Source organism: Marmota monax, unplaced genomic scaffold (assembly GCF_021218885.2).
Source record: "Marmota monax isolate L192 unplaced genomic scaffold, Marmota_monax_Labrador192_F-V1.1 WCK01_AAM20220418_F8-fsc00190, whole genome shotgun sequence".
NCBI classification, from domain to species: Eukaryota; Metazoa; Chordata; class Mammalia; order Rodentia; family Sciuridae; genus Marmota; species Marmota monax.
The window spans coordinates 1,099,397-1,119,532 of record NW_026693010.1 but is presented as its reverse complement, the minus strand read 5'-3'; the positions used below and the strand labels follow the sequence as shown (position 1 = coordinate 1,119,532).

At 50.5% G+C, this 20,136-nt stretch overlaps 1 protein-coding gene across 5 annotated transcripts in view; it reads right to left on the bottom strand.

Moving 5' to 3' along the window:
• Nucleotides 1–403: 403 nt before the first annotated feature.
• Nucleotides 404–20,136, bottom strand: part of Traf3 (TNF receptor associated factor 3) — a 115,974-nt gene continuing 96,241 nt past the window's right edge. For all 5 annotated transcript variants that reach the window (XM_046453075.2, XM_046453074.2, XM_046453077.2 and 2 more), the window contains 4 exons: nt 18,599–18,691; nt 14,064–14,204; nt 7,170–7,344; nt 404–6,310 (listed from right to left, as the gene is read on the bottom strand). In XM_046453075.2, the coding sequence (XP_046309031.1) occupies nt 5,739–6,310; nt 7,170–7,344; nt 14,064–14,204; nt 18,599–18,691 (981 nt within the window). In that variant the 3' untranslated portion in view covers nt 404–5,738. The remainder of the gene's footprint in view (nt 6,311–7,169; nt 7,345–14,063; nt 14,205–18,598; nt 18,692–20,136) is intronic.

The following is a 20,136-nucleotide window of genomic DNA, read 5'->3' as shown; positions in this document are numbered from 1 at the left end:
CTGCTGCCAGGCCTGACCCAAAGGACTACCTGGGAAAAGGGGGGTGGCCAGACTGGAGGCAGCAGCAGCCTGAAGAAGTCCCAGGCCCACCACCAGCAATGCTTTCAGGTGACCACTGTGTTTCAGAAAGGAGGCAGAGACTGTTCTCCCTTGTTACAGATAAGATGGAGATCTGTCCCAGGCCAAGGGGCCACACTAGAAGCCACAGCCTCGAGAGATGACCTGGGGCAGGCTGAGGGGCCACAGGCAGGCTCACATGACTGGCAGGACCCAGTGCAGGACGGGCAGGCAGCCTGTGCTCAGAACCACTGTGGAGGCCGCCGTGCAGCCTCTGCGGAGCACAGCCCTGGCTGCAGCAGGGGCCTCAGAGGCCCACGTGTGCGAAAGATTGGCAGGAAACCAGGACTCTTAATCAGATTTATTTTCCTCTAATAAGACAGTTTAACATGTCAAAGTTTTGCATTCTACAGTCTTACAAACTTTAGTTATTAGCATCGGAAACACAAAAAACATTGCAAGACCTCAAAACACAAATAAATACCAAATAAAACCACACAAAATATACAGTAAACAAAAATATAGAACATAATAATGCTATCGGGAAACCAGACATGTTGCTAACTCCTAACAACAGGATTATTGCTGAGCAATAACTCATACCGTTTCTTAGAAGAGCAGAGGACACAGGAGTGATCACTGGTCACAATCACTTGGACTGTCAAGAGGGTCCTCACAGTGAGTGCACTACAGATGGCGAGTTTTAAAACAGGCAGATTAAAAATACGGAGTCAAATGAGAGACTGGCCTTCTTTGGTCTTTGTTTCTGGGTAAGAACTGAACACAAGAGGTGGACCACCAGGAACTGACGCATCCTACCAACAGTCCAGCTGTCTCCGTCGGCTTCCACACTCCCTCGCCGCGGAGGTTCTCCTAGAGAGACTGCTTACGGAAATCCTTGGAAATAAGGCCGGATTTTATGTTTTTCCAATTAAGTCATTTAGTTTGCTGCTGAAGGTCATCTTACTTGACTAAGGGGACTACGTCATAAAACCACTCACCACTGTTGACAGGAGTGGCACAGCGCTCCTGGACTTGAACCTTTTTCACACGAGCTCACAAGACAGAAATCGACTCAGGGGAAATGAAACACAGCTCTGCTGGCCACTCGGGCCTCCTCAAACCACACGACCACCAGCCACAATGTGGGGTGCTGTCTTGCCCGTCTGCCCGGCAGTGGTGTCTGGGCACACCTCTGCAAGTGGAAGACACCCCTGACCTGCTTCCTGGCCTCTGGGACGGGCTGCTGGCCTGGCCTATCCAGGTCCCTGCTGGCCTGGCTCTCCACTGACTCAGTGCCTGCTGACAACCAGCACCAGCCATGCCAAACTAGGAATGCTGACCAGGTCACCCACTGACACCAACTGCACCTGAGCAGGCCCTCATGGGCTCACGACACCAACTTCAGAGAAAACAGAGCGGATGAGATTTGCAAACAGAAGACAGGACTGTGGTCTTGGGCCAAGAGATAGACCTGGGTGACAGACCCTCCTCATTTCATACACCCAGATGCACAGGTGCACTGAGAACTCCCGAGCACACCTTCTGGGCCTGGTCAGGGAAGATCTGGACTCAAGAGAAAAGAATGGCATTTCAACCTCCACACAGGCCCTTTCCAACGAGCAAGTGACCCAAGCAGAGGGATGTCTGGGAGGGTGGGGACTGGGCAAGGGGCACCCAGGGGAGTCTGTGGTCCTAGATAGCATGCTGCCACCCTGCCTGGCTGGAAGCGTCTTGGCTGGGCACACTATGACGGTCCCGTGCCACTTCGCGAGGCATGGGGGAGAAAGGAGGTGTGGCCTGGCTGTGGGTCTGTGGGCCACCTTCTTTCCCCAGGGCACTGCTGTGGTGGGCCTTCAGCACCCTCTCCTTTGCTGGGTACTGTTCAGTGCTATGGAGCTGCCGGGCCTGACTGGGCAACTATTTCACAGAGGATGCCGAACAAAGGGGTGACATCGGTGACGACCCCAAGGTGGCAGCATTTACCAGGATGCGTGGTCCAGTCCTGGGTGACTTAGGTGATCTGGGGAGGTGGCTGGCTTCCCCGTGGACTGTGTCTGACGTCCATGTCCTCACCAAGGCTGGCCACATGTGGTCAAGGGGAAGCCAGGTCAGCAGGGGTACAGATGGGCAGTGGATCTGCAGGCCCTGGTAGAGGCTGCACAGAGAGCGGGAGCCACAGCACTCCCCACCAAGGCTCCCTGGGCAACAGGCCAAGGCAGAAACAGGGGCCGGGCAGAGCCACAGAGGAGGGAGGCAAGGAGACACCCCGAGCAACCGACCCTGTTGGCTGGCGGGGGGTGTGGGGATGTAGCATAAAGAGGGTTCCATGCTGTCTGCTCGGGGGCTCCAGGAGGGACAGGGATCAGAACTCAGATGGGGCCCCCTCTACAGCCCTCTGCCCACCTCTGCTTCTGCACTGGGAGCACATCCAGGTCCTAACCCAGGGCTCCTGGGACGTGTGTGGGGGAAGGATAGGGAGCTGCCTTCTTGCGGGGACCCACTGCCCTTCCTAGGAGCCTGGACACTGGAAAGCCCGGCTCTCTGGGGCCAGTCCAGCCCACGCAGGGCTGGGTCTGTTAGTCCTAACCCCCATACCCCGGCTCCCTGACCCACCCACCTTGCTGCCAAGGCCTCCACTAGCCAGCCTCAGCCTGGCCCTGCACCGTCTCGGGCATTCTGACTCTCCGGCTGCTCACGTTCCCAACTACCAGAGGGCCCAGGCCCAGAGGCCAGAAGCCCAGGCCCATGCGTGTCTAACTAGCTCGGCCCCAGCAGCCCCTGTGGCAGGAGTGGTGGGAGCAACATGCTGAACCATGGGGAGCAGAAACAGGAAGGCGCACCCATGTCCCTCACAGAGGTGACAGCAGAAAAGACTCAGAGTGCTGCTTCAGAGGGCTGGACGGCTCTGTCCTGTGGGGAGTTTTGTTACTTTTGGTAAATGGGAAGAGCACACCCAGACACACACAGTGTATGGACCACCCTTTGCTTCTTGTGGCTGGGGCCCTGTGAAGCCGAGAGAGCAGGACAGGGTCCGATGGACAGCCAGGTCTCAGGCATGGGGACCACAGCCCGAGGATGGCCCGAGCGGCAGCACCGACTGGGGCACCAAGGAGTGCGATGGAGCAGCGCCCGGGGACAGCATGACAGCGGGTCCAGTGCCCAAAGGCATGGGCTCCCCACACTTCCACCCTGCAACACCAAACCACAAGCAGGAGACCAACCTGCCACGCCCTCACCCCAAAGGACCCTGCAGTCACTCCAGTCACATTCTGTAGGCGCCTGGGGGAAGAGGGAGGGACCTGGGACACATCCCACCAATAAGCTCCCAAGAGTCCCTGCAGGGTCTCACCCAAACCAGGGTTTCTAAGAAGGGGAAGAGGCTTCTCACCTGGCCACGCTGCTCACCCTGATCTGTGGTGGTGCGCATGCTTCCCGAGAACGGGAAGCAAGCCACAGGGACGTTCCTGCACTGCCACCTGGCTGTGGGAAAGCCACTGAGGGCTGGTGGGGCCTGCCAGGTGCTCCTCTCCCCTCCAGACCCAGTGGACAGGCCTGGAGGAGGTCAGGGACACCTTCGAGGGAACAGCGGGCTCCACAGTTCCTGCAAGAAATCCTTCTGCTGAGCAGGGATGGTGGCTCCTCCCTGGGGCACAACCAAGGACACTGATCTACCCAGAGCATCCCAGGAGTGGAGCAAGGAGTGGCAGACGGAGGAACCAGTGTCTTAGCCGTGGAAGGGCATGGCAGGCGCTTGGAACCAAGCAGGTGGCTTATGGGAGCACAGGGACGGGTGTGCGGGAGGGCACTTCCAGCAGGCACTGGGGCAAAGGCACACCCAGGACAGATGGCAGCACCAGAGACGAGGTGGGCGCCAGGCACCAACCAGCCGTCCCTGCACGACCGTGGGGAGAGCCCAGAGGCAGGCAGTCTAAGTGCGCGGCCCAGCTGGCCAATTGTGGGCGCGTCTTTTGGGCGAGTGGCACAGATATGGTGGCCCGCACACATTGGTTCTGCCTAAGAAGCACCCGTCGCATGTAGCACCCATCAGTGTAAGAGCACCGTGAAGCGTGGTGCATAGCAAAGGGGCACGGGGCGGGGCTCCAGGCTCTAATCACAGTTGGTAAACAGTGAGCTGGGAGTGCTGCTCAGGCAGGGGCAGGCTGGGGAAGCAGCCCGGGCAACCTTCCCATCAGGGTGGTGGCTTGGCGCCGCTGGCAGTCGGCCTGGGCAGACCCCCGAGCAGCGGTCTCTGGAAAGCTCAGAGGGCTCTGCTCTGAGCTGTGTGGGCCCCAGGCCTGGGGGTGGTGTACAGGGAGAGGCGCAGCTTCTGCTCCAGCCTGCCTGCTCAGGGAGGGGAGGGCAGGGCAGGCTGCGGCCTGGAGTCTGGAATCTGGGACAGCTAAGCAGTGGAAGTTCCGGAAGCCACTGATGAGCCTGGCTTCCCTGGCAAGCACAGGGGGTTGAGAGCCTGTAGACAGAGACCTAGCGGTGGAGAGATACGTCTGGTCAGACCATCACGTTCTAGAACCATGCCGGACACAACCCAGGGTGGAGAAGCAGCACGTCACATCTAAGGCACATGTACCGTATGCCACCATCTCTGAGCAAAGGCGTTGCTTTCGGAGATCACTCACCGAGCGCAGCAGTGTGACAAGACGAAGGACACCTGCGAGGGCCTCCTGCAGCACAGCCACCTGCCCACCCCCGACGCGACCCTGGAGACAAGGCGGCGCTGTCAGCAATGGAGAGCTTGTCTGAACCGGGGCAGAATCTCAAAAGCCTACAGGATTTTGTTTAGAACTCCAAAGTTCAACTAATGCCCTATTTTAGGGTGAAAACAATTATAAATCTGAAAATGATGCACAGCATCCATGAGCAATGTTCCTTTCATAGTAATTTTGAAGTAGTGTCATTAACTACGACAGATATTGAAGGTTTACATTTCTAACGAGAAATAGCAACAGATTGAATGTTCTCTTTCCTATCACAAGTGATAACCAGTGTTAGTTTACATTTTCTTCCAAGAAATATCAGTCTATCCACGTTTTAAAATAAAAGGTTTGCAGTAACAATTATTTGTAGAACTTTAAATTAAAAAATGATTTCGGAATTTAGAGACTTTAAAAAAAAGACCTAGCACTTCAGGGTCTTCTGACAAACAAATTATTAGAACAGAGACCAGATGAGGCCTTAAAAATAGACAATATACTATATTTGAAACAAGATTGCACTCTTGACTTTTAGGGTGAATATATCAGAACTGCATTATTATTTCATAAATTTTCCTTTTGCTGTTCATGCCGACAGGTCCAGCTGTCCCCACGTGCGTTTCCTCTTTTGGGTGTTCAAGTTTACGGAAGAAAAATGTTTCTTTTGTTAGCATATGTTTTCCACCTTACTTAACTAGATCTTTAAAAATGAAAATGAAACCCTCCTCTGACAGCAATATTTATCTCATTGAAGGATAAATAACTCTTCAGAGTGGAGTGTGGCTAGTCTGTTAGAAAACGCTGGAGTGTGTTCACGTGTGGTTCCTCCCGCCAGCCGTGCGTCCGCCTCCTGCTGCTTCCTGCGTCCCACCAGGTCCTTTTCTGAGTGCGAGGACCTCAGTGAGGACAGACTGGTTCAAAGCCCCCAGAGGAGTTACCTTCTGCTAAATCCACCTCCCCAGGTACTCATCAGGGGTCAGGCAGATCCGAAGTATCCACTATGACTTTAATAAAAATTGTATCATCTTTAATATACGTCCCGTTTTCTAGAACAGTTTGGGCCACGAAGACAGGGCAGCCAGAGGCAATATTCATCTCTCCGGTGGGCTTCTTGAAGCTGCTGCTGTTGGGGTCGGGCTTGAACGCATCTCCTAGATGGCGCCGAGAGGACCCCTGATCCATCAACATGAGCGTCACTTTCTGCTTAAATGGCCACGGCAGCAAAGCATCGTACTCTCCACGCATAATGACAAAAAACAGCGACAAGTGCGTCCCCTTCCCCATCCCATCTCCGTTCAGGTAGACCCTGGCACACATCTTATAGCCAAAATAGCCCGTGTAGAAGGGCTGGCTGTAGAGAGACAGGGTCTTCCCCATGACAGCCTCCTGCTTCCGGCGCTTGTAGTCCCGGATCTTCCAGATGAGCACGCCATTGTAGCTGGCGGTCTCCAGGACCTGGAACCGCAGGTCCATGTCAGCCAGGCGGATGTCATGCACGCTCAGCATCTGGTCGTGCCGGCTCAGCTGGGACTCCAGCAAGCCTGCTCGGGGCCACGTGGGGATGAGACAGAGTATCAGGGGTCAGAGGTGACATCTAACCAACAACGGCTACATAAAAAGGGGGCACACACAGGGGCTGTCCCAGGACGTCTGGAAGGGCCCCACCCACCCCCAGTCATCCCAGCAGATGAACTGTCAGGCAGAAGTGGGAGTGAAGATGGGAGCCCAGGAAGGTGGCAGCCCCCAGGAGATGACCTAGGGCCTGCATGTCACAGGCACCTCGCTGCAGGTCAATGGTGAAGCCATCTTACTCGGACACTCCCTCCTTGCAGAAAGGCGCCCATGAAGGCAGGTGATGGCCACCTACCTGCCCACTAGCCAGAGGCCAACAGGGTCTGCACTCTTTCTGGATCTGAGCTGCTCCCTCCACTCCAATCCTATATGCACCATGATAACCCCATTCCTTCCCACCATTAATCTTCATGCAAACAGTCACAGTCCTCATTCAGGCCCAAGGCCACAGGCCACACATTTACTCAAGAGTGTCAGAAATGTTCGGGCTGGGTGTGCTGAGCCTCCTGTGTGTGGCTTCCGCTCTTGTCCCAGGCTTTCAGGAATGCAAGGTAGGCACACAAATGGCCTGGAGCACCCTGCCCAGCAGGCCTGGGCCTCCCTGTGGTGCCAGCCTCTCAGGGAGAGCTCTGCACTCTGTCACACTGGGCCTGGCACAGAGGGACAGGTCTAAGGGGGAAGTACCTGTCTCTGCTAGAGGAATCTCCACAGGAAACTTCTCTTGCCTCCACACATGCGTCCTCTGTAACCAGAGGAGCTGGAGGCAGCAGGTGCCAGCCAGGCCCAGCCCTCACCCCAAGCAGCTCAGGCCCCGGCCCAGCCCCTCACCTGTGTTCCGAGCTGCCTGCCCCGCACTCTTGTCCACACTCTCCAGCTCGGTCACACGGTTCTGAAGGGACTCCACGCTGCTCTTCATGCTGTCGGCCTCCTCCCAGTTCTGTCGGAAGGGACGGATCTCCTTGTCCAGCTCCTTCAGTTTCTCCGCCTGGCTGTCTATCACTCGCTTCCAGACCAAGGATGGGAAAAGGCAAACAACAGTCACAACTCACAGGACGCGCCTTGTGACAGCAGACGCGCACAGTGTCCTCGGGCGTGCAGCACGCACCACCAGGGGAAGCCAGGAAGAGCGGTGAGGGCAAGTGGTCAGTGAATGGGGATTCTTCCCAGAGGCTGTGTACTCGGGCCTGCCTTGCCCACAGTGGCCACTGTCCCCTCCCAGGCCAGGCCTCAGTGGCCCCCCAGCTCTGTGCTGAGACCCCCGGATATGAGCCTGCCTGTATTCTCACCCGCTTCCCACAGGCCAGCAGCACCTCCATGTGCTGGCCAGGCCGCCAGGGTCACTCACCTGCACCCGCACGTAGCCAGGGTCTCATGTGCCTAGAGGCCCTGCTCCCAAGAGGCCTCAGGTTTGGGAGAGTGGAGTCATGCCTGTGTGGCCCCATCTTTCATTTGTGTGTCTATTCTGCTACCTGGTCCAGGACACAAGTGCCACCCTGTTTCTGTGGCTACAGATGCAGCTTCAGAACTGCATGTGGGTCCTGGGAGGGAGGACCACCCAGGACCCCTAGGACCTCCCCCAGAGAGCTAGCTGCTCTGCTCAGGGCTGGCAACAGAACAGGCCAGCAGTGGGCCTCAGGTCCAGGGCGAAGCCAAGTGGGCAGCGCCTATGAGAGGTCTCCTCCTCCACCTGCTTCACACTGGGGACGGGGCGGGGCGCAGAGCCTGCCTACAGACACCAGCTGCCTGGGCCTGAGCTCATGCTGTCTTAAGTACCTCAGAAAACCCTGCTCCAGAAGCAGACCGATCTACAGTGGTCATGGGAGGGATAGGAATCCTGGTCCAGCTGTGGTGGCCCAGGGTTTTAAAGGAGTGTTTACTTGTTAATTGGAGCCAGAGACTGAAAGGTTCCACTTTTGAAAAGCACTTGCATTTTGAAGCTAGCTCAGGGAGGTTGGGCCCTGGCCCACAACTTCACTTCTCCTTTTGGAAGTCAGCACCTTTGACAGCCATGTCACCAGCCTTTAAGGAACAAGTGTGGCAAGTCTGGGGTACTCTTCTGGGGTGCTGTTGTTCCTGCTCCTTCCAAGAAACCTGGTATTAGCTGACATTTATAATAGTGAGAATGGTGTCTCTAAAAAACACCCCTTGTTAGGTCGGTGTCACTTTAAACAAGTACCTATGGCCAAAGTGACAGTTAATTAGTTCAGGAGGTCTGTTTTTCTGGGACCAATCTATTGACATTAATGAATGGCCACACACTTGGGATGAATGGTTCACACACTTGGGATGGATGAGAGCTCTTGTGCGTTCTTCCTACTGCTAATAAACTAAGCTAGTGTGGATACTGATGAGACACAGACCTAACACAGCCTGAGTGACACTGTTTTGTAACTTAGTGCACTCAGGAGGCAACCCTGAGTTGAAGGATGGCCTGGGACAAGCCACTTGTCACTTTAAGCCTCATGCTTCTAAGTTGCTTCAACCTCAAACTGGTGCCCTTCAGGGGGTAGTAGCAGGAGGTCCCTGCTACTGTCCGATGCCAGGCCTGATCTCAAGAAGGGGACTGTGGGGTTTGACTGTGCGACATCCTGTCAGCAGTGAGGCTCCCCACACAGCAGGGGACACTGATCCAGAGCGTGGGGCACCCGTGTTGGGGCAGGAGAAGGGCACCCGTGCTGTGCACACACATGGTCCACACGAGCAAGGCTCAACTAAGTAACCTAGGCATTTCCACATCCAAAGGGACAATGTTCTGTTTTTAAGTCAGAACTTTCATTTTTTAATTGGCACAGTCTCAAAGCAGAACACAGATCTAAATCAAGTTTTCTCTATAGAACACAGCAAAGCAAAGAGACTTCGCTCTTTAAGCGCCATGGTCCACAATCAGCTACTGCAGTGTTTTTATAAATATAAATCTTAAATGCATATGTGAAATTTCATTGTAGGAAGAGTACAGAGCCGGCACAGTGGCACACGCCTATAATCCCAGCGGCACATGAGGCTGAGGCAGGAGGATCACAAGTTCAAAGCCAGTCTCAGCAATAACAAGATGCTAAGCAACTCAGTGAGACTCTGTCTCTAAATAAAACACAAAATAGGGCTGGGGATGTGGTTCAGGTCAGTGCCCCTTAGTTCAATCCCTGGTGCCCTGCCCCCCAACAAAAAAAAAGAACAAGAGCGCAGAAGCCGAGATAAGTAGTGTGGCTGCACAATCCATGGACAAGCTTTCAAAGACTTGCTGACCAGCTCCATGCACACACATTTTGGGGCTGCAGCCACCGTTCCTGGCTGTCCTTCTTATTCTAGGTCACTGGGACCTGAGAACATGACCCTGCACAGAGACACAGCATGGTGATGCCCAAGTGCTCAACTGAGCTGTGGACTGGGCATGGTCAGTGCTGGCTTGGGCCCTGCTGATCCACTGGCTTCAAGAACCACAAGTTGAGTGCCACTGGCAGCCAGAGGGCATGGTCAGGCTCACATGTCCATGGTCATCTCTTCTGAAGACAGGGTTGCTCACTATGTTGCTCAGGTTGGCTTCGAACTCCTGGGATGAAGCAATCCATCTGTCTCAGCCTCCCAAGTAGATGGGATTTAAGAAAAATAGGCTCTAGGGCTGGGGCTATAGCTCAGGGGCAGAGCTCTTACCTAGCATGTGTGAGGCACTGGGTTCGATCCTTAGTACCACATAAAAATACATAAAATAGGGTTGGGGATATAGCTCAGTTGGTAGACTGCTTGCCTTGCATGCACAAAGCCCTGGGTTCAATCTCCAGCACCCCCCACCCCAATAAATAAATACATAAATAAAAACATGCTGTCCCTATAACTACAAACAATTTTTTAAAAAGAAAAATAGCTCTTTACATTCCTGTTAAGAAACACCTTCTTGGTATACCCAAAGGACCAAAAAACAGCATTCTACAGGGATACAGCCACATCAATGTTTATAGCAGCACAATTCACAATAGCTCAACCGTGGAGCCAACCTAGATGCCCTTCAGTGGATGAGTGGATAAAAAATGTGGCACTGGGGCTGGGGATGTGGCTCAAGCCGTAGCGCGCTCGCCTGGCATGCGTGCGGCCCAGGTTCCATCCTCAGCACCACATACAAAGATGTTGTGCCCGCCGATAACTAAAAGAAAATAAATATTAAAAAATTCTCTCTTTAAAAAAAAAATGTGGCATTTATACACAATGGAATATTACTCAGCAATAAAAAGAACAAAATCATGGCATTTGTAGGTAAACGGATGGCGTTAGAGAAGATTATACTAAGTGAAGTTAGCCAATCCCAAAAAAACAAATGCCGAAAGTTTTCTCTGATATAAGGGGGGTGACTCAAAGTGGGGTAGGGAGGGAGAGCATGGGAAAAAGATTATTTCTAGATAGGGAAGAGGGATGAGAGGGAAAAGGAGGGAGAAGGGAAATAGCAAGGATGGGGGAATTTGATGGTCATCATTATACAAAATACATGTACTAAGATGTGAATTTGGTGTCAACATACCTTATATACAAACAGAGATATGAAAAATTGTGGTATATGATTGTATTAAGAATTTTAAGGCCAAAAAAAAAGAGTATGTGTATAATGGCATAATTTTGGCATGGACATACTTTATATACAGTTACCAAAAAAAAAAAAAAAAAGAGCTAGTGTGTGACTGTGGAGACAGATAGGTTTATATTTAAATTTCAAATTTCAGTTCTTCTACTTTCTGACTGTGTGACCTTGGTAAAGTCTCCTAACATCTTTTGATGTAATTACTTCACCCATAAATAAAAGAATAATAGTACCAAAAAAAAAAAGACTTTTGTGTGTTAAATGTGTACTCTTTCTATGCATAGAATCTTTCATTTGAAAAATGTTACTTTCATTTGACCAACATTGAAGAAAATCCATACTCATGTAATTTTTTATATGCAATAAATCATATGTTTCTATCTAAAAAGCCTATGAGATTAAGAAGACAATTTTCCAATAAAGTAATAACCAAAAATAAACAAAGAAATAAAAGAAACACCTTCTTGGCACCAGGCAGAGTGGTTGGTGCACACCTGTAATCCCAGCAGGTCAGGAGGCTGAGGCAGGAAGATTCAGGTTCAAAGCCAGCCTCAGCAAGTTAAGCGAGACCTTGCCTTAAAAAAAGAAAAAAGGTGGGGGGGGCGCGGCTGGGGACTTGGTGGTAGAGCACCCCTTGGTTCAATACCTAGTACCAATAAAACAAAACCAAACCTGTCATACCTTCCTGGACCAGCAAAAGCACACACACTCTTCACTTCCACTCTGTAACACCTCAGCCTGCGTCCCTGTCCCCACAGCCTAGAAATGAGGCCCTGGACTCCATCTGTACACCTACCGTCTTTGGATAATCAGACAAGAAAAGTGATGATACAGAGTGAGGGGGACTGCGGTCACCAAGGGGGTCCATGTGCAGGGCTGAGGAACCCTGAGGAAGGCAGGGGAGAGGTGGAATTGACACTGGCATGGGAGGTGTTGGAGGAAGTGCTGGAGTAGACCAGGGAAGGCAGGTGGGCAGAGTGGCTCCCCCAGGTGGGTGTGGAGCCTCTCAAGGTGCGACCAGAAGGCCACCTGCACTAACAAGCGTGGGACAAAGTTGGAGGTGGTCAGTCACGTGAGTGCAGGGCCCAGCAAAGAGCTTAAGGTAACTGTGCTGGGGCAGCCAGAGGGTGGGGGGTCTGGAGATACGGGCGACTCAGCTGTGTCCATGCCCCTGGGCACTTAGGGTCATGTGTGTCTTGGAGGCAGGCAGAAGCCAGAGCAGCCCTCCCATCACCAGACAGAGCTGCCAAACCCACAAGGATTCTGCAGGCAGGACTTCACCTTGCACAGCGCTGGTGGCTGCTGACCTGGGTGATGTTGGCTAACGGCAGTCACCTCTGGGAACCTGTGCCTTCTTGCCCCTTGTTCCTGCGTCTGAGGGAATTGTGGGTACTGGGTCTACTCAGAGTCCTTTCTTCAAATATGATCTTGCCTCCCTGTGCTTCTCTCTCCATGGAGAAGAGAGATGGCCCACTCACTAAAGGTCCAGACAACGCAGACAGCTGCTGTCCCACCATCTTTACTTCTGGGTGCCACCCACCCCCATCTTTTGACCTACAACCTGTTGATTTATTCAATTACAAAAATTTTAAAATAGAGTGGTAAAACAGCATTAAAAGTACAGTAAGTAAAAACCTCTCCAGTTGGAAGAGGCAGACATGAACAAAGAGGCCTGAGGCCGCGGGCAGGGCAGACTTGCTGCAGGTGGTGAAGTCCTGCGTGACTTCTCTCTCTGCCTGGACACTGCCTCAAGTGACTCTCCAGCATAACATCCCAGACCAAGTACAACAACTACACTGCCAACAGCTGGGCCTGCTCCCCAGGCAGTGCAGGTGAGGGTGGCCAAGTCCCTGTGGCTGTGCCTCCACCAGCCACTTGGACAGTCCTGCCAACAGCCCACGTTAGTGGGCGCTTGGCAAAGTGCAGGCCCACCCAGGGTTTTGCCAGTCTGGTCAGACGCTGCCCTGTTCTGCTCAACTCAGCACTCATACCTGGCACCTCTGTGAAGGCCACCTAGTATTCCATTGTGCCTTGTCCTTGTCTCCCTGGGCAACCGCAAAGTTCAATACAATTATAATAAATTTAATAAATCCCCAAATTATTCATGGGACTATGATTAATCTCCAGCGTCAAATGGGAGGATAGTCATTCCCAGCAATGCCATGACTTGGTATTCTTAGAAATATTTCCTTTTCCTTGGAATTTAAGGAAATACATTTTCCTACAAGCACTAAAACTACTCCAGCAACACGAGCCATTCCCCTGGGCCCGTGTGATACCATGAGTCTTACTACAGCACATGGATGCTATAGAGTGGTGTGCAGAGCTAAGTGCAGGGGCTCAGCCTGGGATCCAGTGGCTCAGGAGGCTGAGGTAGGAAGATCCCAAGTTTGAGTCCAGCTTGGCAACTTAGAGAGGGCCTAAGCAACTTAGATTCTGTCTCAAAATAAAAAACACAAAAGGCTGTGGATACGGGGTCAGTGGTAGAGCATTCCTGGATTCAATCTCCAGTCCAATTAAAAAAAAAAAAAAAGTCACGCGCAGAGAATATCTAAAGGGTGATCTGTTTACAAGTGAGTACCTAGCATTTTCATCAGGCTCATTTATACAGTCACTTGGTTCAGAGCGCAAAGGGTTATCTGTTGTTTTGGGGGTACCTCAGGATGACTGTGATGAAATAAAGTCAGATAAGTATATGTTGCTAGAAAACTTGGAACAAAGATGTTTGGCTCGTTTCACTCTAGGAAGTGAAAATGCATGCAGGACTCATAAATGATATGAAATCTTAATAATAATAAAAATGGCTAACTTTTTAAATGTGTAGTGTTAGGATCAAATCCAAGGCCTTGCCCAGGGTGGGTGGGCACTCTACCCCTGAGCTACACCCAAGCCAAAACATTTAAAACACAGCTGTTAAGTCTTGCTTTACCCGGAGTGGATTAAAAGCACAGAAGAGAAGCATCAGGCCAGCTCCCAGGGCTGAACCCCACGCTGATGCAGGAGCCCTCCCTGAGTCTTTACCTGAGCAAGAGAAACTTGGCATTTTCTGTTTTGTCTCACTTCACTTAAGCAGAGGCTTAAGGCTGGGATCTCAGCCCACACTGAGAAGAATACAGACGGCTCCCCTGCCCTCTTTTCTAGTCAATCTAGTCACTTACCTGTAAATGAAGTATTTTGGATTCATTATTCCGAAGCATTTCCTTTTGTCTCTCAATTTCAATTTCAAAGCTACATATCTGATTGTGCAAACTTTGTATGCTCTTGTTTTTTTCTACACTTTCATTCTGCAGCAAGGAAACCTGAAAAAGAATTTCTTCAATTAATGTAACAAAAAGTGGTTTGGACACTAATTAACAACAGTGATAATGAAGGTAATTAACTTTTCACAGTACAGGCCTTCTACTGGTGCACTGAAAGGAGTTCTAGGAGAACAAATCCCTCCACACAAAAGAGTGAGTGCAGGGAGCTGTGTGGGGACCCTCCCCCAGCAGTAAGGGTGGGGCGCAGTGCGGCAGAGCGCTGGATCCAGAGTTAATAGGGTGGCTTTTGAGGGTCTGCCGGAAACCACTAGCCTTTCACCAGAGCAGCTTTTAAAACTGGACCAGGAAACACAGTAAGAAACAGTCTTACATTTTGCCCATTTGCACCAATACTATGTGTGCACACCTGAAAAACGGGTTTCACAAAACCAGCCTTGCCTGAACAATCTATAATGCAGGGCTGGGGCTATAGCCCAGCGGTAGAGCGCTCCCCTAGCACGTGTGAGGCTCTGAGTCTGAATCACAGCACCACATAAAAAAATAAAGGTATTGATAACTACAACTAAAAAATAAATATTAAAATAAATAAGTAAAACAAAGGTATTGTGTCCAACTACAATTAAAAAAAAAAAAAAAGGATCTATAATGCACCTTGGCATTTTCTGTTTTGTCTCACTCCACTTAAGGCTGCTGCCCCCAAGGGCATCATGCTGAGTGAGACCCACTGCCATGTGGAGCCTGGAAGACTGAAAGGGCAGGAGGTGCTGGTCACAGGCTCAGTTCCAGTAGGAAGAGCACCTGAGATGCTGACCGTGGGACCAGGTGACACATACTCCAGGACAGCTAGCAGAGCAGACTCCACGTTCATTCCACAAGAATCCAGGGACGTGATGGACGTGCTGACTGGCTGGTATGGCCTTCCCTAGGTACACACTGCACCCCACAGCAGTACCTTAGAGGTACCCACGGGCCACTCCTGCACTCTGGATGCCCCAATGTGATGAGAATGAAAAGCCACACAGGGCGTCAGCTCACCACAGACCAACTCACTAACCCAACAGAGAGCAGGCACAGAACCATCAGTCACCCACCACTGTCACAGGAGGGGCAGCAGGGCCAGCATCTCCAAGTCTACCTGTGACCTCTTCAAAATCTCTCTAAAGAACAACTAGAACTGCCCAAAGGCAAAGTTTATACCTGTCTCAATAGGCCCTGAGATGAGGGGTCTATGAGGACAGCTCCCACAGGTTTCTCCACAAAGGGCACCCTGGCCCCCAGGAAAAAGCTCCTGGTCACTGCCTGTCACAAGGCATCTCCAGCCAGCCCAGCAGGGTGCTGTCACCCAGCAGCCCTTGGGCCCCAGGAGGGGGCTGAATCCCACAACTCATGCATGACTGAACTGCAGTGAAGAGCTCCCTGAAGCCCCCCAGGCCTGGCCCAAGCTCAGCTTAGGACAAAGGGGTTACGACAAGAACTGACTCCTGATACTGTCCACTTAAAGCGTAGCAGGCCTACAAAACTGAGGGTCCTTTAAGGAAAGAAGCACCTTTGGAGATAACCATAGCCTATTTAATGTTAAAGCAAACTTGCATTTACTCAGGCGTACAAGACTTGCAATGTCCATAAGCAAAACATGACTTCACTTTCCTAGGATCTTACTCAGCAAAAATCAACTTTCCTTCCTAAACACACAGGGTCTCAGACGTCATAGACACCTGCAGTGATCAGGGTGCGAACTGCAGATGGGGGCACACGTGGGGCCACAGAGCAGGCTGGCCTCTTCTGAAGTTATGACGCACTCTTTCCCATCTGGTGGAGACAAACTGAATTCCAGACTGTTTATTCTCACCAAAGAGACATTATGTATGCCAACTTTTGACAAAAATTTCAGTGGTATCTCCAAAAATAATGACTTTTTTTTTTTCCTGCAAAAAGTCAAGTACTTGAATAGGAGTAGAAGTAACTTACAGTGGTGAACACATGTCATGCTACACTAAGCTCTCAATTTCTCCCATGTAGGGACTTCCCTCATGTGCCTGCAGATCACCGTTTCTGCACATCTCTGAGGCAGCTGTTGTCTGCAGGAGGTGAGGGGCCAGTGTTTCCAGGAAGCACCATGGGTAGGTACACCAGTCAGTGAGAATCACGCGCCCTCCCCTGAATTGAGCTGCAGTAGGGTGCTCTCCACTTCCCTTTCATTTCAGCTTTCTTGAGATACAACATGGATACTTAATAAGGTCCAGATTTTACAACGTTTGCTTTAGTTTGACCATGAATGTGAAGACCCACCCCCCATTTGAACCAACTCAAACATTTTCTGTTTTCTATTGAGACAAACAAAATAAACCTAAGAGTTCCAACACAATAATTCTATAATGACAAACAATTCCTAATTTAGGAAAATGCAAATATCTTTATTCTAGTCCATCCTTTCCTTTCGGATCTAGGGAAGGGCAAGCAGGAACAAGGCTCAGCCACTCCAAATGCCAGGGCAGGGCCAGAAAGAGACAAATCCTTGAGCAACGCCCAAGGGGGTGGCATGTCAAGCATATCAGCAACAATGCACTCTATGCATCCTGTGCCCTTAGGACTGTCACCGTGCCTTGGCAGGCAGTGGTTTAAACATGAGGCCTTTACAGAGTAAGGCTGCTGCATGGTGGGTATAAGCAGTGGGAGTTGTGTCCTGGGGTTCCCAATGGTGCAAAATCATCACTCTGGGTAGGAGGCAGTGGTGCACGCTGTAACCCCAGCAGCTTGGGAGTCTGAGCCAGGAGGAACCCAAGTTCAAGGCCAGCCTGCAGCTGGGGAGATGCTATCTCAAGCCATTCACTTCAAATGAAGAAAGGTAAGGTGGAGTGAAGGGCGGGGCCGGCACACCCTGCGTGCAGCCTGGAAGGTGATGGGGTGATACCTCCCGTAGTATCCTGGATAAACCACAGGCCCAGACCCGCTCAGCACAACAGTAACGAATGAATTCTTAAAATGAAAGGAAGAGCCTCTGAGATGAGAAGTAGCAACTATGAGACAAGCTTCCATGACTTATGCCTGTGAGTTTTTTGTTGTATGTGGTGCTGGGGACTGAACCAGTGCCTCATGCATGCCTGGTAAGTGCTCTACCCTTGAGCCATATCCCCAGCCCCTGTGCCTACAATTTTAAAATAGCATAAACAGAAGGGATTTTTTCAAAAAGGTAAACCATCCACGAACTCGAAACAAATCCTGTGTTGATGGGAAGATGGCCTCCGGCTCAGCTACCACGAGCTTCCTGTTACTATTCCGTGGGCTTTCCTCCTCCCCTCACAAGTGACTGCACGCCACCGCTTACCGCCTCTCAGGTTCATGAGCATTCACATTAGCCAACTATTTTATGCCAGACTTCATGAAAATCTTCTGCTTTAGAATTTTAGACTCTTTGAAGTACATGTATATTAACACTGGAAACAAGATGTTCAATTCTTTATTGACCTTTAAAATACTCAAATGTCAACTCCACTGGCTATTCCAACTAATTTTGGTACCTTCCTACTGCAAGTTCTCCACAGATGTGTGACAAACACTGAATTAATCTTTTATTTTGGGGATTTTTTTTTTTTTTTTAAATTTGGCAGTGCTGGGAATCAAATCCAGGGTCTCAGGCATACTAGGCAAATGCTCCACAATAGAGCCCCATCCCCAGCTTTGATTTTTGTAAGTAAGCCACAATGGGAGATCCCATAACAACACCTTCTTCATCAGTTCTTGAAGATTTCATCATCTTCTCCTGAAAATACAGCCCCCAAGAGAACACCACAGAGCAGACTCCACTAGGAAGGAGTGGCCCCAGGCCCCAGCCAAGACCAGCCTCTTGCAGACCGCATGGGAGGGTCTATCAGCAGAGTGCTATGTGTAGCTGGAGCACCAGAGTTCAGGGTCAGCTGAGAAGGCCAACTGTAGAATTAGGAATGTAGCAATGCTTTTTACCTGTCGCTTAAAAAGACCCCGTTATAACACATTTAACCTTGCAACAACCACAACAGGGCTGACAAACTGTTCTGCAGGGGCCAGGTACCAAGTGTCCTGGGTGACTGGGTCCACAAGGCTCAGCCTCATGGATCCACTTTGCATGCTCAGTGCCACAGCAGCCCCAGGCAACTGCTATGCTCCAGGTTGGCCGTCTTTTGCCAAACCAGGGGGAGGGGGTGTTGGAAGTCCTACCCTCTCTGTTCTAGATCAAGCACAGACAATCAAAATGTGATATGAAATAAAGGCATCACATACTTGCTTCACCAGAAAAACAACAACCAAAAGACTCTGTAAGCTCAGGATCACCAAAGAGAATTCATTGGCAATCTCTTGATGCTGCTTCTTTTAACCAAAAACTATTAGTAACTCTGAAAAAGTTTAAATAATTTGAGGAAACCCTACCACCCAACAGAGATGGGACCAGGGCCTACCTTCTTCTCCAGGGAGTTGCTCCACTCCTTCAGCAAGTTGACATGCTGCACGGCAGAGCTGGCCTCGTGCGCCTTGATCTGCTGGTTCGTCCCCTGTGAGAGCAAAGGCATGTTGTGTGAAGTAATCACCCCACTGCGAAAGGCAGATGACTGACAGATGACTCCAGGAGCAGCATCACACACAGGGGGCTATTCATGTACAGCTGCCACAGAATCTGAGCCCCACGAGAGCCACGCCCAGGGCGGCCAGGCAAGCACGTGCAGCCAGGAGGCCGCGGCAGAGAGCGCCAGAACACTCTGCACGCAGTGCTGCAGGGCTGACTGCAAGCCCAGGCTCCTTCCTCAACCTCATCTGAGTGGCTTCTTATCAACAGTTCACACTGGTAATGTCAAAAAATTAGATTTTAAACTCATTCTTGTTCCTTTATAAATTGCCTTTCTCATAAAAAATAAAAATAACATGGAAAATGTTCAGACACCTGAAGCTGCAGCGAGATGCTGCGGTGGCAATCCTGCAAAATGCAGCAAAGTGGGGTTCTGAACAACTTCCCTGGGTTCACTGATCAGCTCAAACACACTGCATCCAAAAAGGCACTGCTCCTCACCAGTCCAAGTCTAACTGGAAATTACATACAAAACATGAACAATCTACAGAGTACATAAGATGCAGACCATCTGAGAGTCAAGAAGAGGCACACTGAATAGTACTTTATATATTTAAGAAAATAATTGGCATGAAAATAGAATTTGTTTTGATATTGGAAAATTAAGAAGCCAGAGAAAACATTTTCATGATCTCCAAAACATATACTCTGTACATAGAATATCCATATATATATATATTGATATAAGTTCTTCTCCATATCAACATATATATACACATACACAGAGAATGGATGGTACTACGTACGACATACAGGGGTCTCTCCTCAGAGCCTGAAGCAAGGGGCAGCTAGTCATTCTCACTCTCAGCTTCCTACTTCCTCAGAAAATACCCCGAGGCCAGTGTCTCTGTACCGACTTCATCATAATGTACTGGTGATACATAAGAGTAAATGTACAATACTTCCACTGTGATATATTTTGCCTTTTGACATTTTCATGAATATCATTTAAATGAAAACTTAGTCTTAATTCACTAGCAATCTCAGACATGTTAAAAAAAAAAAAAAAGAACCAGAATCCCGCTGTGGGTTTCTTGCAGTGCACGTGTGGCAGCAACACTGTTTTCTAGGAGGCGTTTCCTACGGGCTGTGCTCAGTTTGGATCTGTCCTGGTGGGGGTCAGAGTCAGTACAGGTGTGTACTTGAATGCATCTAGGGACTTGTGTGTGATCCGTACAGCCGACTAAGGGCACATGTGATGTGGAAACCACATCCATTTGATACTTGTTTATGTTCAACTGACTGCTAAAACTTCCACAGAACCCACCAAATGCCATTCCCATCTGTCCCGTCACTGGCTGGTTTCAGATGTGGTTCTCCTAATGCACTGACGCCCCCCTCAGCAGTGTCCACCTGAGGTCTCAGAACACCACC